The 25,917-nt window shown below is 35.0% G+C and overlaps 1 protein-coding gene across 4 annotated transcripts in view; it reads left to right on the top strand.

Annotated features, from left to right (window-relative positions):
• LOC140745850 (irregular chiasm C-roughest protein) overlaps nt 1–25,917 on the top strand; it is a 132,065-nt gene that overhangs the window by 92,155 nt on the left and 13,993 nt on the right. For all 4 annotated transcript variants that reach the window (XM_073077778.1, XM_073077779.1, XM_073077777.1 and 1 more), the window contains exons 3-9: nt 5,688–5,838; nt 11,653–11,733; nt 12,893–13,044; nt 13,470–13,561; nt 15,658–15,766; nt 18,208–18,381; nt 25,706–25,808. In XM_073077778.1, coding sequence (XP_072933879.1) covers nt 5,688–5,838; nt 11,653–11,733; nt 12,893–13,044; nt 13,470–13,561; nt 15,658–15,766; nt 18,208–18,381; nt 25,706–25,808 — 862 coding nt within the window. The remainder of the gene's footprint in view (nt 1–5,687; nt 5,839–11,652; nt 11,734–12,892; nt 13,045–13,469; nt 13,562–15,657; nt 15,767–18,207; nt 18,382–25,705; nt 25,809–25,917) is intronic.

Below are 25,917 nucleotides of genomic sequence, written 5' to 3'. Positions count from 1 at the left end.
AGTGCAGACGAGCATGCAGTCCAGATGATAAGTGGATACTGCCGTCCATGGACATCTATCAACCCCAGAGAAGATTAAATTCCTACCGCACATCGACCACACATGCGCCGCTATCCCCGAGGACTAAGCTGGAACGCTTCGGAAAAGTATGTCTCCCTTACCACACCCTTCAAACGACAACACAGCATTGCTGTTATAGAGACATACTTATTCGAGGGGGTTTAACTTAGTCCTCAGGAGTAGATCAAAAAAATAATAAAATTACTAAATTCAATTAAAATTATTATTATATTATTATTTAAATAGTACTAAGTATTATTGACTTACTCGTACTATTAAAAACTATTTTTATTTAGTTACATATTGATTTCAATACTATTCGTACAACAATAAATAGAGCGCCCACACATAGATAGAAGAGTATCTATATGTTACAATTATATTTTTTAGTGTGTAAATGTTGTAGAACATCCTTGATCACATGTCTTAAGTATACCGACAATAACGACCGGAAATTCCAATCCAATTGAGAGTTCGGTGTTTTAGATTAAATTTTAATTTAAATATTTTATGATTTCTAAGAAGTGACTCGTAAAATGGTAGTATACAAGTGACACGTGGCTCAAGCATCCCAGTGTTCTCAATTTTAATTAGTAATCTAACCAAATTAAATCTATTTGGCCACCAAAGTTAGAAATTAGACAAATTTTCTAGGCAATAATTGTCAAATTTGGAATAAGCAAAAATTGGTTAGGATCTATTATGACTAACGGGCGTTGATGGGATTGAAACCTTCGAGGATCGATTGCGGCAGTACCATCGTTACACATATTTTTTCAAAAACATCACAGTGTTGATTTGTTCAGGATTGAAGAGTATAAAGAGATACTTAGGACTTCGGGGATATGTTCAGTAGGTACACATGATTTTGAAATATTAGGCCTTGTACTCACTATCTCTGTAGTTCCGGGACAAGAATAGGGCTACGGTATCCCCTGCCTGTCGTAAGAGGCGACTAACAGGGGGCTTCTGGGGTCGTGGGTGGTAAGAGTGGAAGCTCGAACCGCCCGGCCAACGGCCCCGGGAAGGACGGCAGTATGTGTGGTCGCATACCGTCGTACGCACCAGACGGTGCGGTGAGCGAAGAGCGCACCTGGGCGGAGCCCGAAGGGGCAATGCGCTAAGAGGACTCCGGTTGCGTTCCTTTGGAGATCCCGGAGTCCTCTACGCAGCGCTGAGGACGGCCACCGGGGGGGTTTTAGTGCGGTAAGAGTCCTACATAACCCTGTGTCGCTCCCAAGGCATCGGGTACCTTTTGAAGGTTTCCCCCTTGTGAACAAAAAAAAGGCCTTGTACTCACACTCAACGTGGTAGTTTGTGCTAGATTAAATTTCTACCAGAAAATGCCTTTTTAGTTTTGTTTAAATTGTTTTCTTTACTTAGAAGCATGCCTTTTAGATATACAATATAGTCAGACAATTAAATATATGAATTACTGTACTTATCGAAATAAAACCGCCATTTTGGATAACGATCTTTAGTGCCTAAAATTACACACTAACGGGATAAATACTTTATTACAATTTCTACGGAACCAAATTATACTGACTTATTTAATTGCTCAGACACACCCCTATTATTAACAGTCAGAAATACCACGAACCCATTTAACCCTTTCAACGCGCATTTTCTGTACAATCGCCAAAATATCCCGTGATTAAAAACGAATTTGTTTATCAAATTATTCAAAGGATTGTTATTATTAACCCTGATAATGGCTCCAGATAAAACGTTTTACGACTGAACAAATACCTATGTAAATTAAGTAGAATAATTATTACATTTAAATTAATACCTTTATGACCGTTGGGTGCAAGTCATAAGCGCTATTGGGCGATAGCAGAAGGTAATGTTTTTGGCTCATTTTACAATACACAATACAGTTCAAACGACTTGACTGATTTTAACATATGAGGTGTCGTTGGATTCGTCTAAATTGCATGAGTGACATATTGACATACATTATAAAATAAAATTAACTAATTATTATAAAACTAAAACAACATTATAAAAACTAAAAAATAAATACATAATAGGTGGCAGAACCCTTTGTAGTTAGACTCCGGATGCACCACCGCGACGCCTATTTCTGCCTCATAATATCAGTGTTAAGCACTTCTATGTTCTGGTTTGAAAGTGTGGTAAGGGAGACATATTTATCTGAGGCGTTGCAACTTAGTTATCAGGGTTAGCTGCGCATATGTGGCCGATTTCAGGTATGAATATGATCCTATCTGGGGTTGATTACACATGTTCAAAAGTGTGAGTAGCTACTTACCATCAGGTGGATTACATGCTCGTTTGATACTTCTATTATAAAATAATTTCTACAATATTTTAGTAGTTTTAACTATAGGTCTAAAAATACCAAATCCAAAATTTTAATGATCATACTACGCTTACTTTCCAAAAATTTAAGTAATTTTCTCATTATCTTAAGGAGCTAAGTCGTTAGTTAGCTATTTTCCGTAGCCGTGAACAATGGAGACTAATGTTAAGACTAAAACTAAAACTGTACTCGCCTTCGAATACTTTCAAACTTAAAATGTCTAAGCTTAGGTCAAATAAAATTAACAGCTTAAAGTAAATAGTTGTAAATCATTTATCACTTTTGTGACGAAACGGTTACTAGTCTGATACGTATTGAATTCGGGATTCAATACCCGGTTAGTCAGATATCTAAATAATTAATTTAGGGTACTCAGTTAGGGTCAGATATCTAAAAACATATTGGGTCAGCAACTTATCGTTGTGAGTGTCCATGGAAACAATGTCACAGGTTTCTTTAGTGTAGGATTTTTTTTAGTTTTTAATTATAGTCATCTATATTTTATATACATAGAATATAAATATTTCCTTGTCCTGAATGTGTTTTTAAAACTGTTTCAAACCACACGACTATGATGCAACATTACAGCTAAAGTTAAACTTTTTACAAAAGGTGGGTACTCGAGTCACTTCACGCGTTGTACAAAAATATCGAGCTCCGGAAGAGAAATCTAAATTCGTCACTCAGACGTCTGCCTCGCCGGAAATCGAATCCGGAACTTTGCTTGTAATGTCGCTACCCAAGCTCGTTATTTTTATAATATAGAAGGAGCAAACGACAGTGTAGTCCACTGAGTGCTAAGCTGAATAATTTTTAAATATATCTCTCCCTTACAATTCCCTTCAAAACAGAACACAAAAAAGCTTAACATTGTTCATATAAAATAGAAATGGATATGACAGTAGTGCCGTCCGAGTCGAACCATAAAGGGATTCATCGTATTTCCATTTCTTAAATGTATCCAATTGATCTAATAAACTAATCCGTACGATTTTGCATATTTTATTTAGAAAAAACAGCTATAAAACGGCTTGCTCATAAAAAAAAAACATAAAACGACTGATATTCTTGGACCGTACAAGACCAGTTAATAAATAGGCTGACAAGGTCGTATACAAAGAATATGCAAAGCATTAACTGGTATGAGTATCAAGATTGGCTAATCTGTTAATTAATCATGCTGATAGAAAACATGTGGCCGACATTGTACTAAGGTTGGACTAAAATAGCATACGAGAGATTTTGAATAATAACAAATTCAATCAAGGTTATTTTTAGGGTTTCGTACCCATTCGGTGAAAACGGAACGCTAGTACTAAGCCTCCGCTGTATGCCCATCTGTCACAGGGCTCTATCTTATGAAACGTAACAGATAGAACTTTGAAAATTATATAGTGGGTGTATAACGGTGGCCACTATAATACCAAACATTAAAAATAAGAATATTAAAATTGCTGATAAAACGACTGATACTCTTGGACCAAACAAGACCAGTGTTAATAAATAGGCTGACAAGGTCGTATACGAAGCATATGCAAAGCATTAACTGGTATGAGTATCAAGATTGGCTAATCTGTGAATTAATCATGCTGATAGAAAACAGGTGGCCGGCATTGTACTAAGGTAGAAGTTAAATGACGTACGATAGTTTTTTGGATAGCAAATCGGTTTAAATGGTGGTAGAATTCGATGCGGTTCTACTCCAGAGTTACCAACGCCCGCGTATTTCTGTTTTACTCGTACAATAGCAGTGTTAAGTGATGCTTTAGTCCGCTTTCCTTGGTCTCCATACACATAACAAAAGTATTCGAGACGTTCCAACTTAGACTTCAGGAGTAGCAACGCATCTGTAGTCGAACTTAGATAGGAATCTAATCTTACCCGGGGTTATCAACAGATGTTTATAGCCAAGAATACAGTTGTGTTAGTCATGTCCAAGGTTGAAATCCCAGGTAGGCATCTCTGAGTTAACGCGTATTAGAAATTTAAATAAAAAAAGTTACCAAAAGTGTGTCAAGCATACCAATTTGTTAGTGGACCCTAATATGGCCTCCGAACTTAACCCCGTCTATGTCTGGGACATAAACAAATATTTGAGGCAAGCTTTGAACAAAAACTCAAATACCCGTGCTTCATTGTATTCAAATATGTGTTCAAATGTTTGTGCTATGTCTGGCGCGGCCTAAGAAGAGACCTGTGCCCAACAGTGGCACAATAATAGCTTGACGACGGCGTTAATCGTAGTAATTTTCAAAGTCTTATGTAATTCTCAGATACCTAAACGATAATTTATACCACAGTGACAATGTTTAACAAAAAACGTAAGCCGTACTCTAAAATTTCCGTAAGCTATGCAAATTGTTCTAACGTTGCTATTTCGCTGTGCTGAAATGTGGAATTGCACCGGCTTTTCCACTAAGAGTTTTCTTTGGTCACTAATTGACTTTTACTTTTTGTGGTCGGAAAAGGTTAACCATAATGAATTCCTTAAAGCGTTCCATTATTGGGCGGCGGTTCATGTAGATGCCTTTGGTGTTAGAGCTTATGGCGCTTTTAGAAAAAAATAAAATAATGTGAAGAACATAGGCAGCACGAGTGTGGTTCGACTGGTAAGGTAACACGGTTATAGCTTTTTCAGCGTGTAACAGTTGCATTGCGGCGGATGGGTGTGGATCTGACTTACACATGAGACGACATCATAGACATCAGAAGGGTGATAATCTGGTGAAGTCAATGCCAGTTTGTTACTTCGATGATAATTATATAAACAATATTAATATTTTTTGTTGGAGTAACCCAGTATTCAGTCCTTTTGAAAGTTAGTAGTCACTGCCACCGAAGAACATCTATTATCAACCACAAATACAATTGGAATCCGAAATAAGATGTGTGATTTCCTTGATGTCTGAGAAACATTTTTTTTATAAGTGTCTTTTTTTATGATATAAGAGTAGCAGACGAGCATACAGTCCACCTGATGGTAAGTGGCTACTGCCGCCCATGGACATCAGTAATCAACCCCAGATAGGATTAGATATTCCTACCTGAGGTCGGTCACAGATGCGCCGCTACCCCTGAGGACTAAGTTGGAACGCTTCGGAAAAGTCTGTCTCCCTTACCACACCCTTGAAACCGGAACACAGCAGCGCCTAACACTGCTGTTATTAGGTAGAAATAGGTGTGGCGGTGGTGCCGCCGGAGTCGAACCACAAAGGGTTCTACCACCTTCACATCAAAACGTTTGTCCACATTATAAGTAATTAACCATACCTTACTAATACTAACTCTTTTTGTTCAGAACGCGATCGTGGGCTCAAGAGTAACCCTTCCCTGCCGAGTGGAGAACAAAGTGGGGACGCTGCAATGGACTAAGGACGACTTCGGTCTCGGTACCCATCGGAACCTGAGTGGTTACGAACGCTACTTCATGATCGGGAGCGACGAAGAAGGTATTTATGACGTTTTTTTTAACTTAGAACATGGTCATCAATATTCTTTCATAATCAGAAGGATAAGGCCATAGACAACTATGCTGGTCAAGTGCGTGTTGGTAGACTTCACATAACCTTGAGAACTATTGAGATCCGAATTTGCTTAAAACTGAATTTCAATAAGTCGAACCTCTGTAATGAACAAAAGCTCAACATTCAAAAATAATTATACGAACGCTTTCGCCTAAGGTTAGAGTTTGAAAGCTTGTCTCCATTTCAGGAGTTTAAAATTCCTGAGTCGTCTGGAACCTTCGTGACGCATCTGTGAATGTTTTTAGATACGAGTAGGTGTCATCGTTTATATGAATTTGTTTACAAATGTTCATAGTAAGCAATCATTGATAATTGCTGACATACTTAATATAATAATAATAATAATAATACGTTTATTTCAGACGTTGGTACATCCATATGTCGTTAGTGTGTTAGTAACAATTGTACTTGTATTATGTTAGTATTGTTAGTTATTATATTTCTCTTACATACCAATTTTTATACATTTATCTTAGACCAATGGCTATCTCCATACAGTGAAACATAATACAAACATAATGAAACATACATAATAGGTGGATGCACCGTTTGGTATTTTTAAGAGAAAACGAAAACAAAAGTTGCTAAATAAGCCCTTAAATACGTGCAGGGATACCCCTTGTGGATTCAATGATAGTTAACCAATACTTAATTTCGTAGCGATTCAAATCTGATAGTATTTTGTAACACACGAAGGTTCGACCAGCTATTATTATACTTTAAGAGCAATCAAACATTTTCACGTCAAAGAATGGTATAAGTCGTATCATACATTTCAAACCAAACTGTTAAAAGGAAAATTCATATATCATACCACCATACAAACTAAAATATATTGCCATCAAATTGTACCCATTTCGTCAGCGACGTTATAAGCAACGGAAAATAGGTACAATTTTATAAGCAACGAATCACTAGGTAAGATTCTGTAAGCAACGCACCAGTAGGTACTAAATGTTATTAGCACACGTACGAAAATATAACGTAATGAAATATTTAGGTAAATTACGCATAGACCAATGTGTTCTTTTATTTTGGACGTACATACCTATATAACATAGGGTTGCCAGTGACGGGACCCAGATTTTTATTAATTTTGAAGAAAGTTTTTTGCAAAAAGTGTTACGCATCGTGTTATTCAACATAATGTAATTTTAGGTTTAAAGAATTTTATTCTCATACAAAACAGAGTTTCATTTACAATGAGATACAAAAAGAAATAACTGGTTACAAAAAAGCTTCTGCCCCTGGAGCAGTAAATTTTACCAAAATGTAGTAAGTTAACTAAGGATACATTATTATATATTTTTTCTAGTTAATACAATTTTATTCAGTTTATTTTTATACAATTTTATATAAATTTTAAGTAATCATAATAAAATTATTTGGCTATATTCACACACAAAAAACATAAAATGTTACATTTTTTTTCAACAGAATAAAAATGACCGATTTAAGGACTAATACCATATCTATGTCCATATCTATTCCCATAACTTTTTAGAAGTGTCTATACGTACATAATTTGTTAATGCATAATAAGATCTAGAATTAGTTTTGTAGAGTTTACGTTGCGCTCAAAAATATTCAAAAAATATATATATATATACCTAATAACAGCAGTGTTAGGCGCTGCTGTGTTCGGTTTTGAAGAGTGTGGTAAGGGAGACAGACTTTTCCGAGGCGTTCCAGCTTAGTCCTCAGGGGTAGCGGCGCATCTGTGGCGGACCTCAGGTAGGAATATCTAATCCTACCTGGGGTTGATTACAGATGTCCATGGGCGGCAGTAGCCACTTACCTGCAGGTGGACTGTATGCTCGTCTGCTACGCCTATATTATATAAAAAAAATATACATATAGTAATTATTTTTCGTACCAACCCTATGTTTTCTTGGTATCACGGTTAAGTGCCTGCTACAGATATCTATCAACAAATGCGTGTTAGACGCATATTCGCTGACGCAACGTGGAATTTTCTTTATTTACATTAAATTCTGTGAAAAAATAAATCAAGCGGCGTTAGTCTTATTTCTATTCCTAGTACACCTTCAAAATAATTTTGGATTAATGAGAATATTTTATTTAAGTAGGTACCTATTTAGGCCCCTAGCTGTGTGTTTTTGACGCTTATTTAGTAAGATAAAATTGACTTATTAGTCAATTTTAGGGTTACACATAACCATACTATATAAAAACAAAACTACATTGATTAGCGAAAAATATTACGAAACCGATTTTTATAAATTTAAAACTGAATCATTAGTTTAAAAAATACTTCATTCTTCTACCATCGGATAGTGCCACTTATAACAATCAATTTCTAGGAAGCAATGAAAAAATTTGAACAAAATATATTTTTTATAGTTTCACTTGAAAAATTCACCCTGTATACCCTTTTAGTAAAGTGCCAACCCTAGAGATGTTTTCTCGGTATCACGGTATGTGTATGTGTAGATACGTTACGTTGATTTAATTTTTTTAAGTGAAACTATCCTATCATCCTATCAAAATTATCCTTTCCGTTAGTTTGTCCAATCGTGTCAGCCCTATGTTTTCTCGGTATCACAGTAGGTGTCTGCTACAGATAGCTATCAGCGGTGTGCGTGTAGACGCACTCGCTGAGGCTACAGAATTTTCTTTGTTACATTTAACTCTGGGAAAATATGCGGTGAAACGAAAAAATGTTACGTAATTTCATTTCGCACTGTGTAGGATACTTGGTGTTTGTTTTTTGTATTTTTTGCTTTTTAAAGTGTGATAGAAAGAGATACTAGTATAAAAAAAAAAAAACAAAAAAACATTTTTTATATTAATAGCCACACTCTTTTCTATACTTTTTGGTTTTTAAAGAAATTACAAGATGGGTCGCCTAACAAATTCAAATCATAAGTCATAACACAGTAGCATGACTGCTGTTATAAGGCAGGAATTAGGTTCCTTTATTGAATTTTAATATTTAAATTTCACACAAAAACTCAGGCGTAGCTTTCCTCATTGTACTTCACCATCATATTATAATCAACTTTTTATGCGTTTCTGGAAATCGAACCCGGACCTCCTGCAACCAAATCAACATCATAATCAGTTAATCATAACTATAATCCAGTCCTTGAACAGAATCAGCTTCAGTGTGAAGCTTCAGCCAACTTTCATAGTACGATGACCCGTTGCGTAAACGCTAATAATATATTCCGTTTCAAACAGTACCGTAATTACGGGTGCGGACGGAATAATAGAAATATAGCAGCTGACTGTTTGAATCTAGTTCGTAATTAATATTGACAGCTTTTGGAAATATAATATAGGAACTTTACGAAATTTCATATTATGACTTAATAGTAGGTAATTTTAATTAAAGCATTTACCAATGTGAATTTAAAAGCGATGGCGCAATAATTTAACTGCAACTGTATAATAAACACAGAAATAAAGTTCGAATGCCTCACACCCTTCGAATCGGAACATAGTAGCGTGACTTATGTTTGATAGTAGAACTTAGGTAGACTAGGTAGGTATATTGGATTTTAATATTTTAAATTCACAAAAAAACTAGGCTCGTGGCTTTCCATACATTTTCCTTCGCCGTCGAATCGTCCGTTCCTGGAAACCAAACTCAGGCCTCTGCTACAACAAACGAATAAACTATTCATCATGAGTCAATCATAACTATAATCCAGTCCTTGAACAGAATCAGCTTCAGCGTGAAGCTTCAGCCAACTTTCATAGTACGATGACCCGTTGCGTAAACGCTAATAATATATTCCGTTTCAAACAGTACCGTAATTACGGGTGCGGACGGAATAATAGAAATATAGCAGCTGACTGTTTGAATCTAGTTCGTAATTAATATTGACAGCTTTTGGAAATTGAATATGATTATATAAAAGTAGGTGATTTAAATTGAAGGTTTTGAAAGTTTTAAAAGTAGAACTCTCAGTGGTTTAGCTACGGTGGCATTATCGCACCTATTTCTGCCTAATAACAGTGTTAAACGCTGCTGTGTTGTGGTTTGCAGGGTGTGGTAAGGGAGACATGCTTTTTCGAGCCTAGAGTCAGATTTAGCGGCGCATCTGTGGTCGATATTGGATAGGAATTTAATGTTATCTGGGGTTGATTGCAAATCTCTATGGATGGCAGTAGCTCACTTACCATGAGGTGGACTGTATGTTCGTTTGCTACTCCTATATTATATAAAAAAATAATATAATGATTTAATTCTATGTTAATCGGCGTTACTAGACATTATCAAATTTCGATCTTTAGTAGACACATAGTAGTAACAGAAAAAATTGAAAATATTGACTATTAATAATGAGTATATGCCCTAGTTGTATAATATAATCTATTTTTTAACACGCTTTTATTAGCTTGGGTTGTATGTATGTATGTATGTACGTAACAGAGTAACGGAATCTTTGAACCCGATTTCTATCCACTTTGAACGTTCAGTTTATTTCAAAATTTTTGATATTAACGAAGTTTAAGGATTCAAATCCTAGACACGTATGTCTGGTTTTGTGTGTCATATGTAAATGTCGTGACTTCAATTTTCCTAAATTATAAAAACACACTTTTGTACAGGATAACTTGTATTGTATTGTATAGACACTCATGCTGTTTAACAACATCAAAATAACGAGGACGTTCTCAATACGTTTTTGTATCAAATGTTGTTCATTAACTGAAATAATTACAATCACAATTGTGGAAACAGTTTTCCATTCTTAGAATCGGAAAAAATCCGGACAGCAACTAAAAAAGTTAATTGAATTAGATTTTTAATCCCATTCCCTTACCAGTATGCATACAAATAAGTCTGCTTTGAACAATATTAATTAGTTTCCATTATTAATTATCTTTGTATTTACATTAATTAAATTAGAAATATAAATATTAGAAGTTCTGTTTACGATTGTGAAATAATTGAAATTTTATGTTTCAACTATAAGAAATAGACACGAAAACATAAGCTTTCAACAACAAAAACTCTATACGAATTGCATCAGTAGTTTTTTGGGAAAATCTCAGTCATACAAACATACAAGTACATACATACATACAAACTTACATATCGATCGAATACCTACATCCTTTTTGAAGTTGGTTAATAAAAAGTCTTAAATAATGTCAGTTTATATGATGTTAAAATATAAATATAAATTCTGACTGTTATATAGAAATCTAGGTTGTGCCTAACAATCTCCATTTAGGTATAATTATAATGTATGCTATGCGTATCAAAGCATATTAGTCTCATTTATATTGTGCATAATCAATGCTCTATTATTAAAACAGTACAATGAAGTCATACGAAAAGTTGACAAACATTTTAAAAGTTATCTTCAGAGTCAGTCATTTCTATTGAAATTACTGGTATCTTGGTTTCTTGCACTGCTTCTCCTCCGTTAAGCAAGCAGCGATATCCTAATAATTTGAAATTAGACCAGTCTATAATGGGGTTAAAGAGGTGACTCCCGGGAAAGCACCTTCGATTTTTCCAATAATAAATATGTTGCAAAGGTGTGAGAACTGTACCCATACTTGCCTAACGCGGTATATCCCGTCGTGACCTAAACCCTCTCTTTCGAGGGACGAATAGTGCTCGATGGTGGTACAGTCATGTATTGTTGAAGAATATGTATCACCTTAAAATTCCTTTCAGACAGTTAACTATTTCATCGTCGTCAACTAATACTGTCCCTCTATTTACAATAAATTTAATGCTATATATTGTTTCAGGTGACTACTCTCTAGACATACGAGACGTTACTCTCGATGACGATGGGACTTATCAGTGCCAAGTCAGTTCTGGGTTGAATGGTAAGTTAGTTTGTTACTTAGTTAAAAGCTGTGGTTATGAGGTTTACAATAATTATTGTGATACAATGACAAACTCTAAAATTAGTAGAACTCTTTATTGGTGGTAGAACCCTTTGTCGGTAGTAGAACACTTTGAAAATGGTAGAAATCTTTGTGGTTCGATGCTGCAGTGTTCCGCTTCGAAGGGTGTGGTAGAGGAGACATACTTATCTGACTCTGCGTTCCAACTCTGTTCTCAAGGGTAGCAATGCACCTATTCCCACTCACAACTTATCTAGAATTGATTACAGATTTCCATAGGCGGCAGTGTAATATTATAAAACAAATAAGTTATTTTCATGTTTAAATTTTTCGACACCACCACCGTCTTCGATCTACCATTGACAACAGTAATCGATCCTAAGTAGAATCAATGCTACTCTCAATGCTATTTGGAGTTTACAGATATTTATTCCCAATTGACCATTTATGACCAAATGCAATGCATCTTTAGGGTCCGTACACACAGACCGTTTCGGAGAAGAGAGCAGATTTTTATCACATTGGAAACATAGTTTTGAGTAATTTTATTAAGGTTTATTTTTGCCTGTGCACTTCTTTTGTCATTAAGAAGACTAATTATGCCTCGCGCAGCCGATCGGCTCCGATTGCAAGCGCATCCGCTTCCAGATCTTTACCAGCCGGTTTATGTGAAATAGTTGGCGGCTCCGCTACGGCCGATTTCAAGCGTATACGATTCGGTCTGTGGGAAAAGAAAAATGCGGTCCGATGCTCTCCGAGTCGGTGTTTTTTTTATATAATATAAGAGTAGCAGACAAGCATGCAGTCCACCTGATGGTAAGTGGCTACTGCCGCCCATGGACATCTGTAATCAACCCCAGACAGGATTAGATATTCCTACCTGAGGTCGGCCACAGATGCGCCGCTACCCCTGAGGACTAAGCTGGAATGCTTCGGAAAAATCTTTCTCCCTTACCACACCCTTCAAACCGGAACACAGCAGCACCTAACACTGCAGTCATTAGGTAAAAATAGGTGTGGCGGTGGTGGCGCCGGAGTCGAACCACAAAGGGTTCTACCACCTTCAAACGTCGTCTGTGTGAACGAACCCTTAATGTTGCTACTTAAATTTCATAACAGATATTTCTTTCTCTAACAGGTGAACCACCAATACGGTCACGCTACGCACAACTGACCGTGTTGGTGGCACCGGACCCGCCACGGATACTGCAAGGCGCCTTCATCGACGCCACTGAAGGCCAATCTCTAGATATCGAATGCGTGTCTGAAGGAGGAAAACCTGCTGCTGAGGTAAGAAATCAGACATTTAGGTGAAATTCAGGCAAAATCTGAAATCAGGCTGAAATTGTTAAATGTGTAATATGTCCTACGAAAGAAAGCTCACGGCGCTTTAAATTCGTTTGATTGGCAATGGAATGGGTGATCGATAGTGGGTAAATGCCAGCTGCAGAGCTTTTCTCCTAACAATTATTTATTTTATCGTTTTTCTAATTTCCTTACAAACTAAGAGTTTTGGAACGCTGGATAAGACTTTTGGAGTTATTTTTGTTGAGTTATAAAAAAGAAGTATTACTTCTTACGTGTCTATATAAATATACTACACATATTTATATCTTTATGCTTTAGATAAGCATAATGAAGGCATACAATATTAACATTTGCAGCCATGAAACAAAGAGTGCAATACAAATATATCAATTAATTTTTTGTTTCAGATAACGTGGGTAGACGGAAACCAAGTAGTGATAAAGAAAAATGTTCAGAGCAAGGTGGAACTCCTGCCAGACGAACGAAGATTCAAAACGAGGTGAGATAGAATAACTTTACTTCATTATTTTATTACTGTTTAAACATCATAATTGTTTAAACATTAATTTTTTCTATGAAATATTTTGACACGTTATATATAGAAATAAATGCACTAAGTATCACGAAGTAGCGAACCAACCTCAGGTTATGGTAATCGACAGTAAGCCAGCAAATATCAGTAAGCCAGGCTAACGTCAGTAAGGCGGCAAATATCAGTAAGCCAGGTTAACGTATAACATCCATTATTAATTAATTAATTTATTTATTGTTATAATATTATTATATAAAATATAATAAATCAATTCAATCTATCTTTCTAGAAATGAGACACCTATTTGGTTGAAATTATGAGCAAAATCATCCCCTGCATCAACAACTGCGAATTTTAAAATGTTTTAAATTATTTTTTTAAAACTAAACATATTTTTTCGATATGACAAAATTTGAAGGTAATTTGAACCAGTTTCACATATTCGCGTTTCAGTAAAAAAACACGCAAGACAATAATAATTGCAGCTGAAATATCCAGACTTTTATACCCATGTAGTTGCACTAACATCAAATTTTCAGGGCAATAATTACTGAAAGCTCAAGCACACTTGCTACTTCACTCTACTAATTGCTTCGCATCATTGAAACGAATTCAGATAGGCATTTCATCTTCAAATTATGCTGCGAGTTGCGAATCTAGCTTCGTTAGAAACTGGAGAATATCTAGGAATACTAATAAATTATTATTGTTACAAGGTTTTTTTGAGTTCGTATGTATGTAAGTGTCACATCTTGCTGACTGAAATTTAAAACAGTTATAGTTCTTCTTACTCACGAAGTCCTTTCGGGTTCCATTAATGTCTTCGGTTTATTCAAGGCTATCTAAGCTTCGTGATAAACGATATCACTGGCCCTGAAAAAAAAATAAAATAAGTAAATTATTAGACAATATCCCTATAAACTAATATACGTTAATTATTTATAATTATTATACCTCATAACAGTAGCTTTAAACGCTGCTGTGTTCTGGTTTGAAGGGTGTGGTAAGGGAGACATAGTATCCAAGGCGTTCCAGCTTAGTCCTCAGGGGTATCGGCGCATCTGTGGTCGACCTCAGGTAGGAATATATAATCCTTCCTGGGGTTGATTACAGATGTCCATGGGCGGCAGTGACCACTTACCATCAGGTTAACTGCATGCTCGTCTACTACTCCTATATTATATAAAAAAATGTATGATTTCAATAATGAGTAACTAAACTGGTAATTAATTCAAATATTGGTTATAATTAGACAAATTTAAAATTCGGTTGGAATTTCGGTTTTGCTGCAAAAGTTAAATACGTTTAATTCAGAGTTGGGTGGTAGTTAGCCGGAGTTTTATTTAGTTAATCGTTTCAACTTTTGTCTGGCTCTAAACGCTCTGACGTGAAAAATTTGGCTTTAAAGCGCAAAATTAAGCAAATTGAGTGGCTCTTCACTATTACAAAAATTGGAACTTATTTTTTCTGTACTTTACCTACGTATTAAAACTGTACTTTTGTACTTTCCAAAAGAAAATTAATTGGGAAAAAATGCCTATATCTTTGGATATCATCCAAAATCCAACGTAATGTCATTAGCATCATTTTCATCGTCACTTTAAGGTTGAAAATGACTTACCTGGTTATGGTTTACTATGCTGGCCCAGTATGGATCAGTAGACTTCAAGGGTCAAAGCAAAGAGGTTGTACAATTCGTCTACAACCTCAAAGATCCACAGGTAATGGGCCTTTAACAGGGTATTACGTAAATACTCGTATCTTGCTGGGCAATGCGAGCTGGCACCACAGTAAATATATGATTTGACTTGAATACGTGGGATTTAATCATTTTATCGCCTATACATCCACGGGAATAGGGATACTATGTTGTTTGTAGTAGTCATCGGTAAAGAAAAAACATAGGTAATTGTGGTGACAACAGATGGCGCTACAGGGTTCTGAATCACGCTATCAAAATTTTCTAAACATCTTGCTCATACAAGCTTCGATCAAAGGCGAGGACTTAAACACTTAACTGAAGATTTTGGGCTGAAAAATTAATAAGTATTGTTTGTCACCAGGTCAGTACTGCGGCTTGTCCCGGACAAGTCACACCACAACCAGACCATCACGTGCCAAGCACAGAACACCGCAGACAGAGCTTACAGGATGGCCACTGTTTTAATCGAGGTGGGTACTTTATTTTAAATTTAAGTATAGTGCGCGTCAAACTTCTAGACCCCTCTGGAGTTAATGCGAGCAGGTGTAGTCAGAGAGCAAATGCGGTCGAACACAACTACAAGCATATACTCCGTAGCAACGTAAGGGCACACTAACGCAGCTATGTCCCCGCGGGTGAGAGCGGGGATGCCGGGGGTACTGCGCTGTTTTAGTCCCGCTAATATCTACAATTGCTATTGCGATGCTATTGCGACGTGACTCGTTTCTATATTGGGAGCGGACTAGTAGTTTGGCGCGGACTGTACCTAACATTTATATTTAACATTTACAGTTAATTTACAATCATATCTTCCCCACAAAATGTGATGACGTCATTGTCTTTGCTGCCTTCGTAAAATTCTCTGTATAAAACCAAATCTGCTTGCAAAGATTCAAACTTTTACTTCCTAACTTTATTCCTGGGTGTACAGCAATACTTACCTAACTTTCTTACTTTTATGTTACCGCTATCATTGTTTTTGAAATGATTAGTCTGTTTGTTCACTTCTTTATAAATATCCATCCCACACCGTGGAATCTAGTCTAATTAATATCATTAATCTAGTGCATAAGACCAGTCATAATTGAGCCCTCCGTTAAAACACATCACCATCTACCCATTACTGTCCCACATAAACGTGATCATGAATAAAGGTAAGGTCTGGATTGAACCCACCCGCTCGCTTAGTTTTATATTGTCTTATATGTTCCAACCTAACCTAACCAATTCAATAGGAAATGTTAACCTCCCCCGACGGAATATCATCAATGGTGACTAATTGAAGCTACCCATGCTAAAAAAAAGCCAAAAAAGTAGCCAAACTGCATAATTACCCGAACTTCTTAAAAACTGGCAATCACTGCTTTTTCAGCTCCTTTTATCGTAGCGAGATAAAACTTATATCAGTTTTTAATTCTAGTAATTGTTTTTCATTGAGTATGAATAAAATTGAACCAGTAGTTTTACCGTGATACTCGGACAAATAAATGATATGTCTTCAAAATAGTATAGGAGACTTTCTTCTCCGATCTTATAAACTTTGAATCGCTGTTCTACAATATATGTCAGTAAATCTAGTCTCGTGAATTTCAATAAATAATCTCTAACATATACCAGGGCATAGGTTGTAAGGCTTCCGGTAGTCCCAATGGAGGCATTAAGATGGAATCACAGAGGAAATCTTTGAGCATTGAATCTTGGATAATCCCGCATCCCGTGGGGAAAGGAAAACCGCGCGTGTAAGGCTTTATTAATGTTGGGGGTTCTGTATAACATTTTTTTTGTTTTGTGTTTCTTTAAGGTTGTATTTCGATCCTTAGGTACTACCGGTACGCCTAATAAATATAATGTTAAGCGTAGTTATGTTCTACTTTGCGGTGGTGACGGGAGACATTTATACAAGAAATTATAATTTTGTCCTCAAGACTTGTACCACATCTACTATATGATATTTGTTACATTGAGGTCATAAAAGTATAATAAGTAGATTTTTTTAATAAACTAGAAATCAAGGAGACTGTCACGCTGTCACTCATGGACACCTGTTTATCAACCATAAATTAGATTAGAACCTTACCTGATGCCCCAAACGAGTGTATCTGCCTTCCTTATCTCTTCAAATTAGAACACAGAAGCATTATAAATTATTATAAATCAGAAGATAATAAAATCATTATTATGTATTTTTGCTACCTCTCATAAGATAACCCAACATTTACCTGATTTTATACTCCTTAATACTAGATGACAGCTTTTTACAAATGCTTTGAGGCAATATAAATAAAGACAACCCCATACTTAGAAAAGGTTTTACGTATTTTATTTATTTGACCACAGAACCCTAAAGATACAACTCAAAGGCTCAACGCTTAGTTTATTCAGGGTAGGAACTATTCGTTTCGGATTTGAACCGCTTGAGGACGTTTGTTAGAATTTCATTTAAGTCAGATGCGGGCTCTAAGTGGAACGACTCAATAGCATGTTGGTACTGGAACACTTTTCTGATTCCAAATTCGAATAGGTGGATGATTAATGTGGAAATCTATTGATTTTTCGGAATTTTTCGTTATCAAACGTTGTACGAGTATTATAATAGGAACTTAAGTGCTATTAATTTTTTATTTTCGGTTTGAAAAATTAGGCTCAAAAGTCTAGTTCAATACATGGTTCAACAATTCTAAGGTCAACCATATACTCCCAGGTTTTAGATCTTAAAAGTTCTAAGGTCATCCAAAGATCTTGAATTAAGATAACTTAACCCTCTCTTTTTAAGTTATATGCGAAATGCCTTCCGTTCTTCGGAGGGCACGTTATTACAAAAAGATAGATAACATATCACCTTAGGGGAATAAAATACATTCCCTCTATAGGCCCACATAAAACACATTTTAAAACCCATTTTTGTTTTCAGGTAAAATACATCCCAAAGCTGAAGGTAGCCGTCAAGTCAGGACTAGTCAAGGACATGATACCAGAGGGCTCTGAAGCCAGAATCCAGTGTTTGGTGGATTCAAATCCACCGCCACAATACTACAGATGGTATCTGAATAACAACCCTGTTATTGGCGATTATACAGATGAAATGGTGAGTGTTAAGTGATTTACTTATTTATTTTTATTTTGATTTACATTTTGAGTGGCGAAAAGACCTGTACCGACACCAATAGGACAGAAGTCCTAGTGGAGGTCCTTAAAGATTTTTTAATGTAATTTAATAAAATATGAAAGTAAGCCTCTGGTGCTCGATATAAGCGGACGTGTTATCTCAAATCGTACAATATTTCAAGTGCAATTAAAAAACAATATTACCAAAGTGTAACTTGTGTTAACAGATTTAAAGCTTAGTCTACACTGTTATACGGACTTTCGTTTGCGACGTTCTGTTATACACGGATTCGCAGCGTGTACGCAGCTCGGCCTGTTGAGTGAAGATAGCCGCTGCAGTTATTCGCACTGCTCGCACTTACGTGAAACAACCGCACGCAGATACGTCATGAGCCTACAAAGAACACCGCCGAGTGGTACGTTGATAAGCGCTAGCGAAAGTGGAAGCGGGTCTGTTCCCAATCTATCATCCTACGGAGATGTGGACCATGTTAACATTTATCCAAGAAAACGTAAAGACCGTTCGGAATTACATGAATGTAAAAATGAATTAGCAAGCTTTCGTAAGGAAATTATGAACTTTTTGGAAGACTTTGGTAGAACTCAAAATGAAAATCTAATACATATACGCGAAGAAATATCTGAAATTAAAAGTGAAATTAAAACAATTAAATTGGCATCAGAAAATTTCAATAAACAATTTATAAAGATTAATAGTGAAATTAAAAATATTAAAACAGCTAATTCTATTACTGAAGACAAAATTAATCACATCGAAAGAGAAATATCTTTGTTGAAAAATCAGGAAACTAGTAATTCATTGTGTCAATCGCCCGCGCTTATGCATGAAGACATCGCAGAACTTAAGGACCGATGCGATCGTGAGAAAAACATCGTGGTCGTGGGTATTTTGGAAAAAAATGATAAAAATTATAAAGTAAGACAAATTTACGATAGTGAAGAAGTTTTTAAAATATTAAAGACGTTGTATGAGGATTGTCCGAAGCCAGTTAAATGCATTAGATTGGGTAAATATGTTTCTAAGAAAAATCGGCCTATAAAGGTATATTTTACCAATAACGACATAACAAAATGCCTGTTAAGAAACAAGTCAAAACTACCTGAGAATATACAAATTTACTCCGACCAAACTCCATCACAAATGCATTATCTGCGCTCCTTAAAGGAAGAATTATATACACGGAAAGAAAAAGGTGAAAAGGATCTAATAATTAAATATATAAAAGGAAAATCTACAATTACTACCAATAAAATAAATCAAAAAAACGCATAACAGATTCCTCACAAAATAATTTATTTTCAAATGAATTTAGTAGGATAACTCAACATATAATAAAAAAATACGAAGATATTCCACTGCACTCATCTTCTTTAAGATTCTTTTACGCAAACTTAAGGAGCATACGCAAGGCTGGTAAGCTCGATGAAATTAAATGTATACTAAAAGCGATACCCAAAATTACTCATCTATTAATATTTACTGAGACATGGATCACATCAGAAAATGATGCGAACTTATATCACATACAACATTATAAGCATATTTACAATTATAGAAAAGATGATAAAGGTGGCGGTGTATCTATTTATGTCCACGACAGCATAAAATATGACATAACCGAAGAGTTGTGTGAAAATGGAAATCACTATCTATGGATATATATAGATAAACTATGTTTAAACATTGGAGCGATATATAAGCCTGGTAGTACTAATCTAAACAACTTTTTGGACATTTACTCTTCGCAGTTGGATCGACGTAAAAGAACTTTGGTTTTCGGCGACTTTAATGTTGATTTGCTGTGCAAGGATAGCCACACCTCACAATACGTAAACGATTTAAAAGAAAACGGATACGAAATACTAAATAAAATTGATACAGCGTACAGCACACGTACGACCAGCACTACAAATACTTTACTAGATCACGTATGTACGAATATTAATAATCATTCATTTAGCATTTCTATAATTGAATCGTCATTATCTGACCATAAACAAATTTATTTGGAAATTGGTAAATTAGCACCGCAAAGCAATAAAAAGGTGTAATATAAAGCCCTAGACTATGAAAGTTTATATAATAATGCTTTAAAAATCAATTATTCAAATGACGAAAATAACTATAATTACTTAGAAAAAATTATATCAGAACTAATAGAAAATAATAAGATCATCAAGACTAAAATTTTAAATACTCCACAAAAAGATTGGATAAATAAAGATATTATTGATTCTATAAATTTAAGAAATATATTATGGCAACAAACAAAACTTAACCCAACAGATGAAAATCTACTAAAAACCTTTAATCAAGAACAAGAACGTGTAAATGGTTTGATTAAGATACGCAAGAAAAACTATTACTTTACCTTATTCCATAAGAATCAAAATGACCCGAAGAAAATTTGGGAAACTATCAATAGTTTAGCTTTAAATAAAATAAAAGATAGCAGTGCTCCCCCTAAATTGATATCGAATTCTGAATTTATTACAGACGGAAATGCAATTTGTGACGTATTCAACGTATTTTTCTCATCAGTCGGTAATAAATTAGCTAGTAAAATACCAAGTACCTATCACCTTAACACTGGTAATACTTTAATGTACTCAGATAATTACACACATGAGATAATCTTAAGTAAATTTATACCTTGTAGCATTGATGAAGTATCGAAAATTATTGACAATCTAAATAGTAACACTAGTATAGGTTTGGATGGAATTAGTACCAAAGCTATCAAATGCCTAAAAAATATAATTGTCGAGAAGTTAACTAAGTGTATTAATGCATGTTTAGTACGCGGCGTCTTCCCTGACTCACTCAAGACTGCTAGGATTAGTCCTATTTTCAAATCCGGAAATAGAACGGATCCTGGTAATTATAGACCCGTGTCAGTCTTGCCAGTTATATCAAAAATTTTTGAGCGAGTTTTGTATAACCGTTTAAACAGTTACCTAATTGATAAAAAGACTTTGATCAAGCAACAGTATGGGTTTCGGCCGAAATCATGTACTGTAACAGCTGCAATAGACTTGATCACTAAAATAAAAACACATATAGATCAAAAGAATATATCGCTAGGTATTTTTATTGATATAAAAAAAGCTTTCGACACCGTAAGTCACCAAAAACTTTTACAAAAATTATACAACATAGGAGTTAGAGAAACAGCGCTTGATATGTTTAAATCATATTTACAAGATCGGAATCAAGTTGTAAAAATTGATAGTTATATAAGTTCTACACAAATTTTGACGTACGGCATTCCGCAGGGCTCGATATTAGGGCCTTTAATGTTTTTATTGTATATAAATAATATTGGGAATATAGGCTTAACCGGGCACCTAACACTTTATGCGGACGACACCTCTCTCTTTTATTTCGGTAAATCTATACATGATATTATAAATGATGCTCAAAACGATCTAAATAAATTAAATGAATGGTTAAAATATAATTTACTGACAATTAATACAAAAAAAACATGCTATATGATATTTACTGCAAAAAATAAATCTATACCGGACTTTACGCCTCTCACTATCAACAACGATATGGTACCGAGATCAAATTGTGAGAAATATCTCGGACTTTGGATAGATGATAAATTGAGTTGGAAACCACATATTGATCATGTCAAACAAAAAATCACATCGACATTAGGTGCATTGCGTAAAATAACAAATTTTATTCCAAGCACAGTGCGCCCCCTCATATACAACTGTCTTGTAAAATCGCATTTAGAATATCTAATAGAGATATGGGGATCAGCTGCTGCAACAAACCTCAACCCCCTGCAAAGAACTCAAAACAAAATTATAAAAGTTTTATATCACTACCCTTACTTTACTCCTACTACACAATTATATAAGAAAACTAAATTACTAAACTTACGCCAACTATATACTTACTATACTTGTATTCTTATTAGGAAAGTGGTAACAAATTCTATCAAATCTGATTTAAAATTACATCACAAAGCCAATTCACATAATTTAAGAAATAAAAGCAAGATTGAATTACCTAAGATTAGAACTAACTATGGAAAGAAAACGATACTATTTGAGGGAGTACAGCTATATAATAATTTACCTAACCATATAAAAAATTGTGAAAATATAAAAATGTATAAAAATAAACTGAAAAATTTTGTATTAACTAGAAAACATATATAATAATGTATCCTAAGTTAACCTACTACATATTGCTAAAATTTACTGCTCCAGAGGCAGAAGCTTTTTTGTAATCATTATTTCTTTTTGTATCTCATTGTAAATGAAACTCTGTTTTGTATGAGAATAAATTCTTTAAACCTAATAGAAGGTAGTAGAACCCTATGTGGTTCGACGTCGGCGGCACAACCTCCACAACTATTTCTGCCTAATAAAAGCAGTGTTGAGCGATGTTGTATACTGGTTTGAAGGGTGTAGTAAGAAACACTTATCCGAGACGTCAAACTTAGCCCTCGGGGGTGGCGTCGTATTTGTGATTGTACTTAGGTAAGACTCCAAAGCTATCTGGGGTTGGTTACAAATATTCATGGTCGACGACTTAGCTTCAATAAGACTGCTTACTATTTACTATTAAAATTCATTATAATATATTGTCTTATATTGAAGCCTGCTTATTAATTATTTACAGTATAGACACTAAACATATGTTTACGATCGAAAAGCAATAATTTCGTCAAAAGAAAGAAAATTTACCAAGCAAACAAAAATTAATATCTGATACAACCCACAATATTGCCTTATTTTGTACGCGTATTTCGTTACATATATGTATTGTATATTACATACTGTTACATTCATTAGCTGAAAACACTGCCTCAGACCTTGTTCCTTAAATTGAATATACGCATACGGAATTCTCAGAGCGTCTGTGAGTAATATGTTTTCTGTATGATATAATAATATGTTGTTAAGGGGTGTCCATACTGTGTTGTTTAAGTTTGTATCGCAATTTAACGTGAGATAATTTGTGTAATAAATACAAGGAATATAAAACAAATCAGCAAGATAGACTACATAATATACAAACAAATAAGGAATATGAAATTTTTTGTAATAATATTCAAATGGAAAATATGAAAACATCACATAAAAATCAAAATTCAAAATGGATGGAAATAGTTAGTTTTATAATATGGAAGCAGTAAAAAAGCATGCAGTTCACTTGACGGTAAGTGGCTACTGCTGCCTATGGACATCTGTAATCAACCCCAGATAAGTTTAGACTCCTGCCTAAGGTTGGCCACTAATGTGTTGCTGTCCCTGAAGACTAACATAGAACGCCGGGGTTAAGTTAGTATTTTCCTCTTCAAAATTCTACGAATCCGTAGCCTCTACCGATATTGCTATATTTGCCTAATTGCATCAGTGTTTAGCACTACCGTCTTCTAATCTGAAAGGTATGGTAAAGAAGACAAACTTTTGTTAAGGCGTTCCAACTTAGTCCTGAGGGGTAGCAACTCATCTATGGACAACATGAGTCCTGCTCAAATCTTATCTGTGGTTGCTAATAAATGTTCATGGGACCAGATCGACTCTATGCTTGTTTGTTACTATCATATTATAAAAAAAACTCTGAAATTGGTAGTGTGCATACAGCTTTACACTCATACATCACGTGCTACGAAAAACACCTCCGCCGTAAATATATTCATGAAAAATTAACATCTACTCACACAAGACTTGATGAAAGTTGCATTTCATAAAACTAGACCGAAAAATAGAAAATTACAACCAGATCAAAGTGACATACATGGTTTTATATATTTTGTACGTGAAAAGTAATTTGGTTTGAAGTAGAAATTTGAGTTTTTAAAATATTATATAGAAGTTGCAAATTAACGTGCAGTCTGTCTAAAGGTAAGTGGCTACTACCGCCCATAAAGGTCTGTAATCAACCATAGATAAGGTTTGATTCCTATCTAAGGTCAGCCAGGGATGGAATGCTACCCATACACTTACCATCAGGCGGACTGGATGCTCGCCTGCTACTTCTATATAATAAAAAAAAACAATTACTTTAGGAGGCATTTGAACTTAGTATTCAAGAGTTAAAACATCTGTGGCCGACCAGATATGACTATGATCCTATAGCATCTGTGGCCGACCTGAGGTACGACTATGACCCGATCTCGGGTTGGTTATAGATATCCATGAGCGGTAGTAGTTCACCATGAGGTCGACCGCATGCTCGTTTGCTACTTTATCAAACAAAAACTTTTAATAAACAAACGATGTTTTAAATACTCAAATGTCTAGACTGCTTTTGCACTAAAACTTTGCTAGCACACTCACTTCCATTAATAAAAATACTGAAAATTTCCGGTAGTTTATTTCTCGGCTACAGCTGTTTTAGTACACTTCATAGTTAATGCATGGACGGACAAGATGAAATTCTCCACAATAATTGCAGGCTTTACACTTATTGTGTGCTGGCGGGAAATTAAATGCGTAAACTGGTTGCTAGTTTGTTTAATATTTAGCGCCTGAGGGCATGAGTTTTTGAAGTCTATCAAAAAGACTAATCTTTGAATACGTTATATGAACAATTCTAATTATTTTTGAAGTACTAAGACTCTTAGAAGACGACATTCAACACGCGTTCTTAGTATTAATCTTAGGTATATAAGTAATTACTGGATAATGAAATATTTGGACCCTTAGGGGACGAACCTTTAAAATGCGTGCTTGTTTTAGTATAAGTTATTTAATTAGGAAATCCTGTGCAAAATAATTATATGAAAAACACTCTGAACGTTTCCGGTAGTTTATTTCTCGGCTACAGCTGTTTTAGTACACTTCATAGTTAATGCATGGACGGAAGAGATGAAATTCTCCACAATAATTGCAGGCTTTACGCTGATTGTGTGCTGGTGGGAAATTAAATGCGTAAACTGGTTGCTTGTTTGTTAGATATTTAGCGCCTGAGGGTATGAGTTTTTGAAGTCTATCTTAGTCTTTGACTACGTTCTACATTCATTCTTAGTACTTACTGCTTATCTACGTTAAGTAAGGAATTGTGAAATGGTTTATGAAATAATTAGACCCTTAGGGGACTAATTTTCAAAAGGCTCGTTTAAGTATGTTTTAAAAGGAAATCTGGTAATTTTATTAAGTAGAAATTATTTATTTAAAGGCAGTAATTATAGGAATATCCATTTTTACTGTATTCCGATTTGAATAATGTCCTAACGCAGTGTCAGGGCACGGCACGATCCAATTTAGTCCAGCAATAGCAATACAATCTATAAAAATAATGCTTGTTTCAGATAATTTTCAATGTAACCCGAAAACACCATAAAGCTGTAGTCAGATGCGAGGCAGCCAATTCAGTTGGGAAGAATGAATCGTCAGTTGTATTGGCAGTCTCTTGTAAGTTTTAGACTATTAAACTTTATATATTTTTTAATTTATGAGATTTTTATAACTCATTTCTAGAATGAAATCCATAAATAAATCAACATTTCCTGGATCATTCTAC

The sequence above is a fragment of the Epargyreus clarus genome, unplaced genomic scaffold (genome assembly GCF_041222505.1).
Source record: "Epargyreus clarus isolate Ecla_fem2 unplaced genomic scaffold, WU_Ecla_fem_2.2 ptg000011l, whole genome shotgun sequence".
Taxonomy (NCBI): Eukaryota; Metazoa; Arthropoda; class Insecta; order Lepidoptera; family Hesperiidae; genus Epargyreus; species Epargyreus clarus.
The sequence above is the reverse complement of the archived record's forward strand: the minus strand, read 5'-3'. Positions and strand labels throughout refer to the sequence as shown.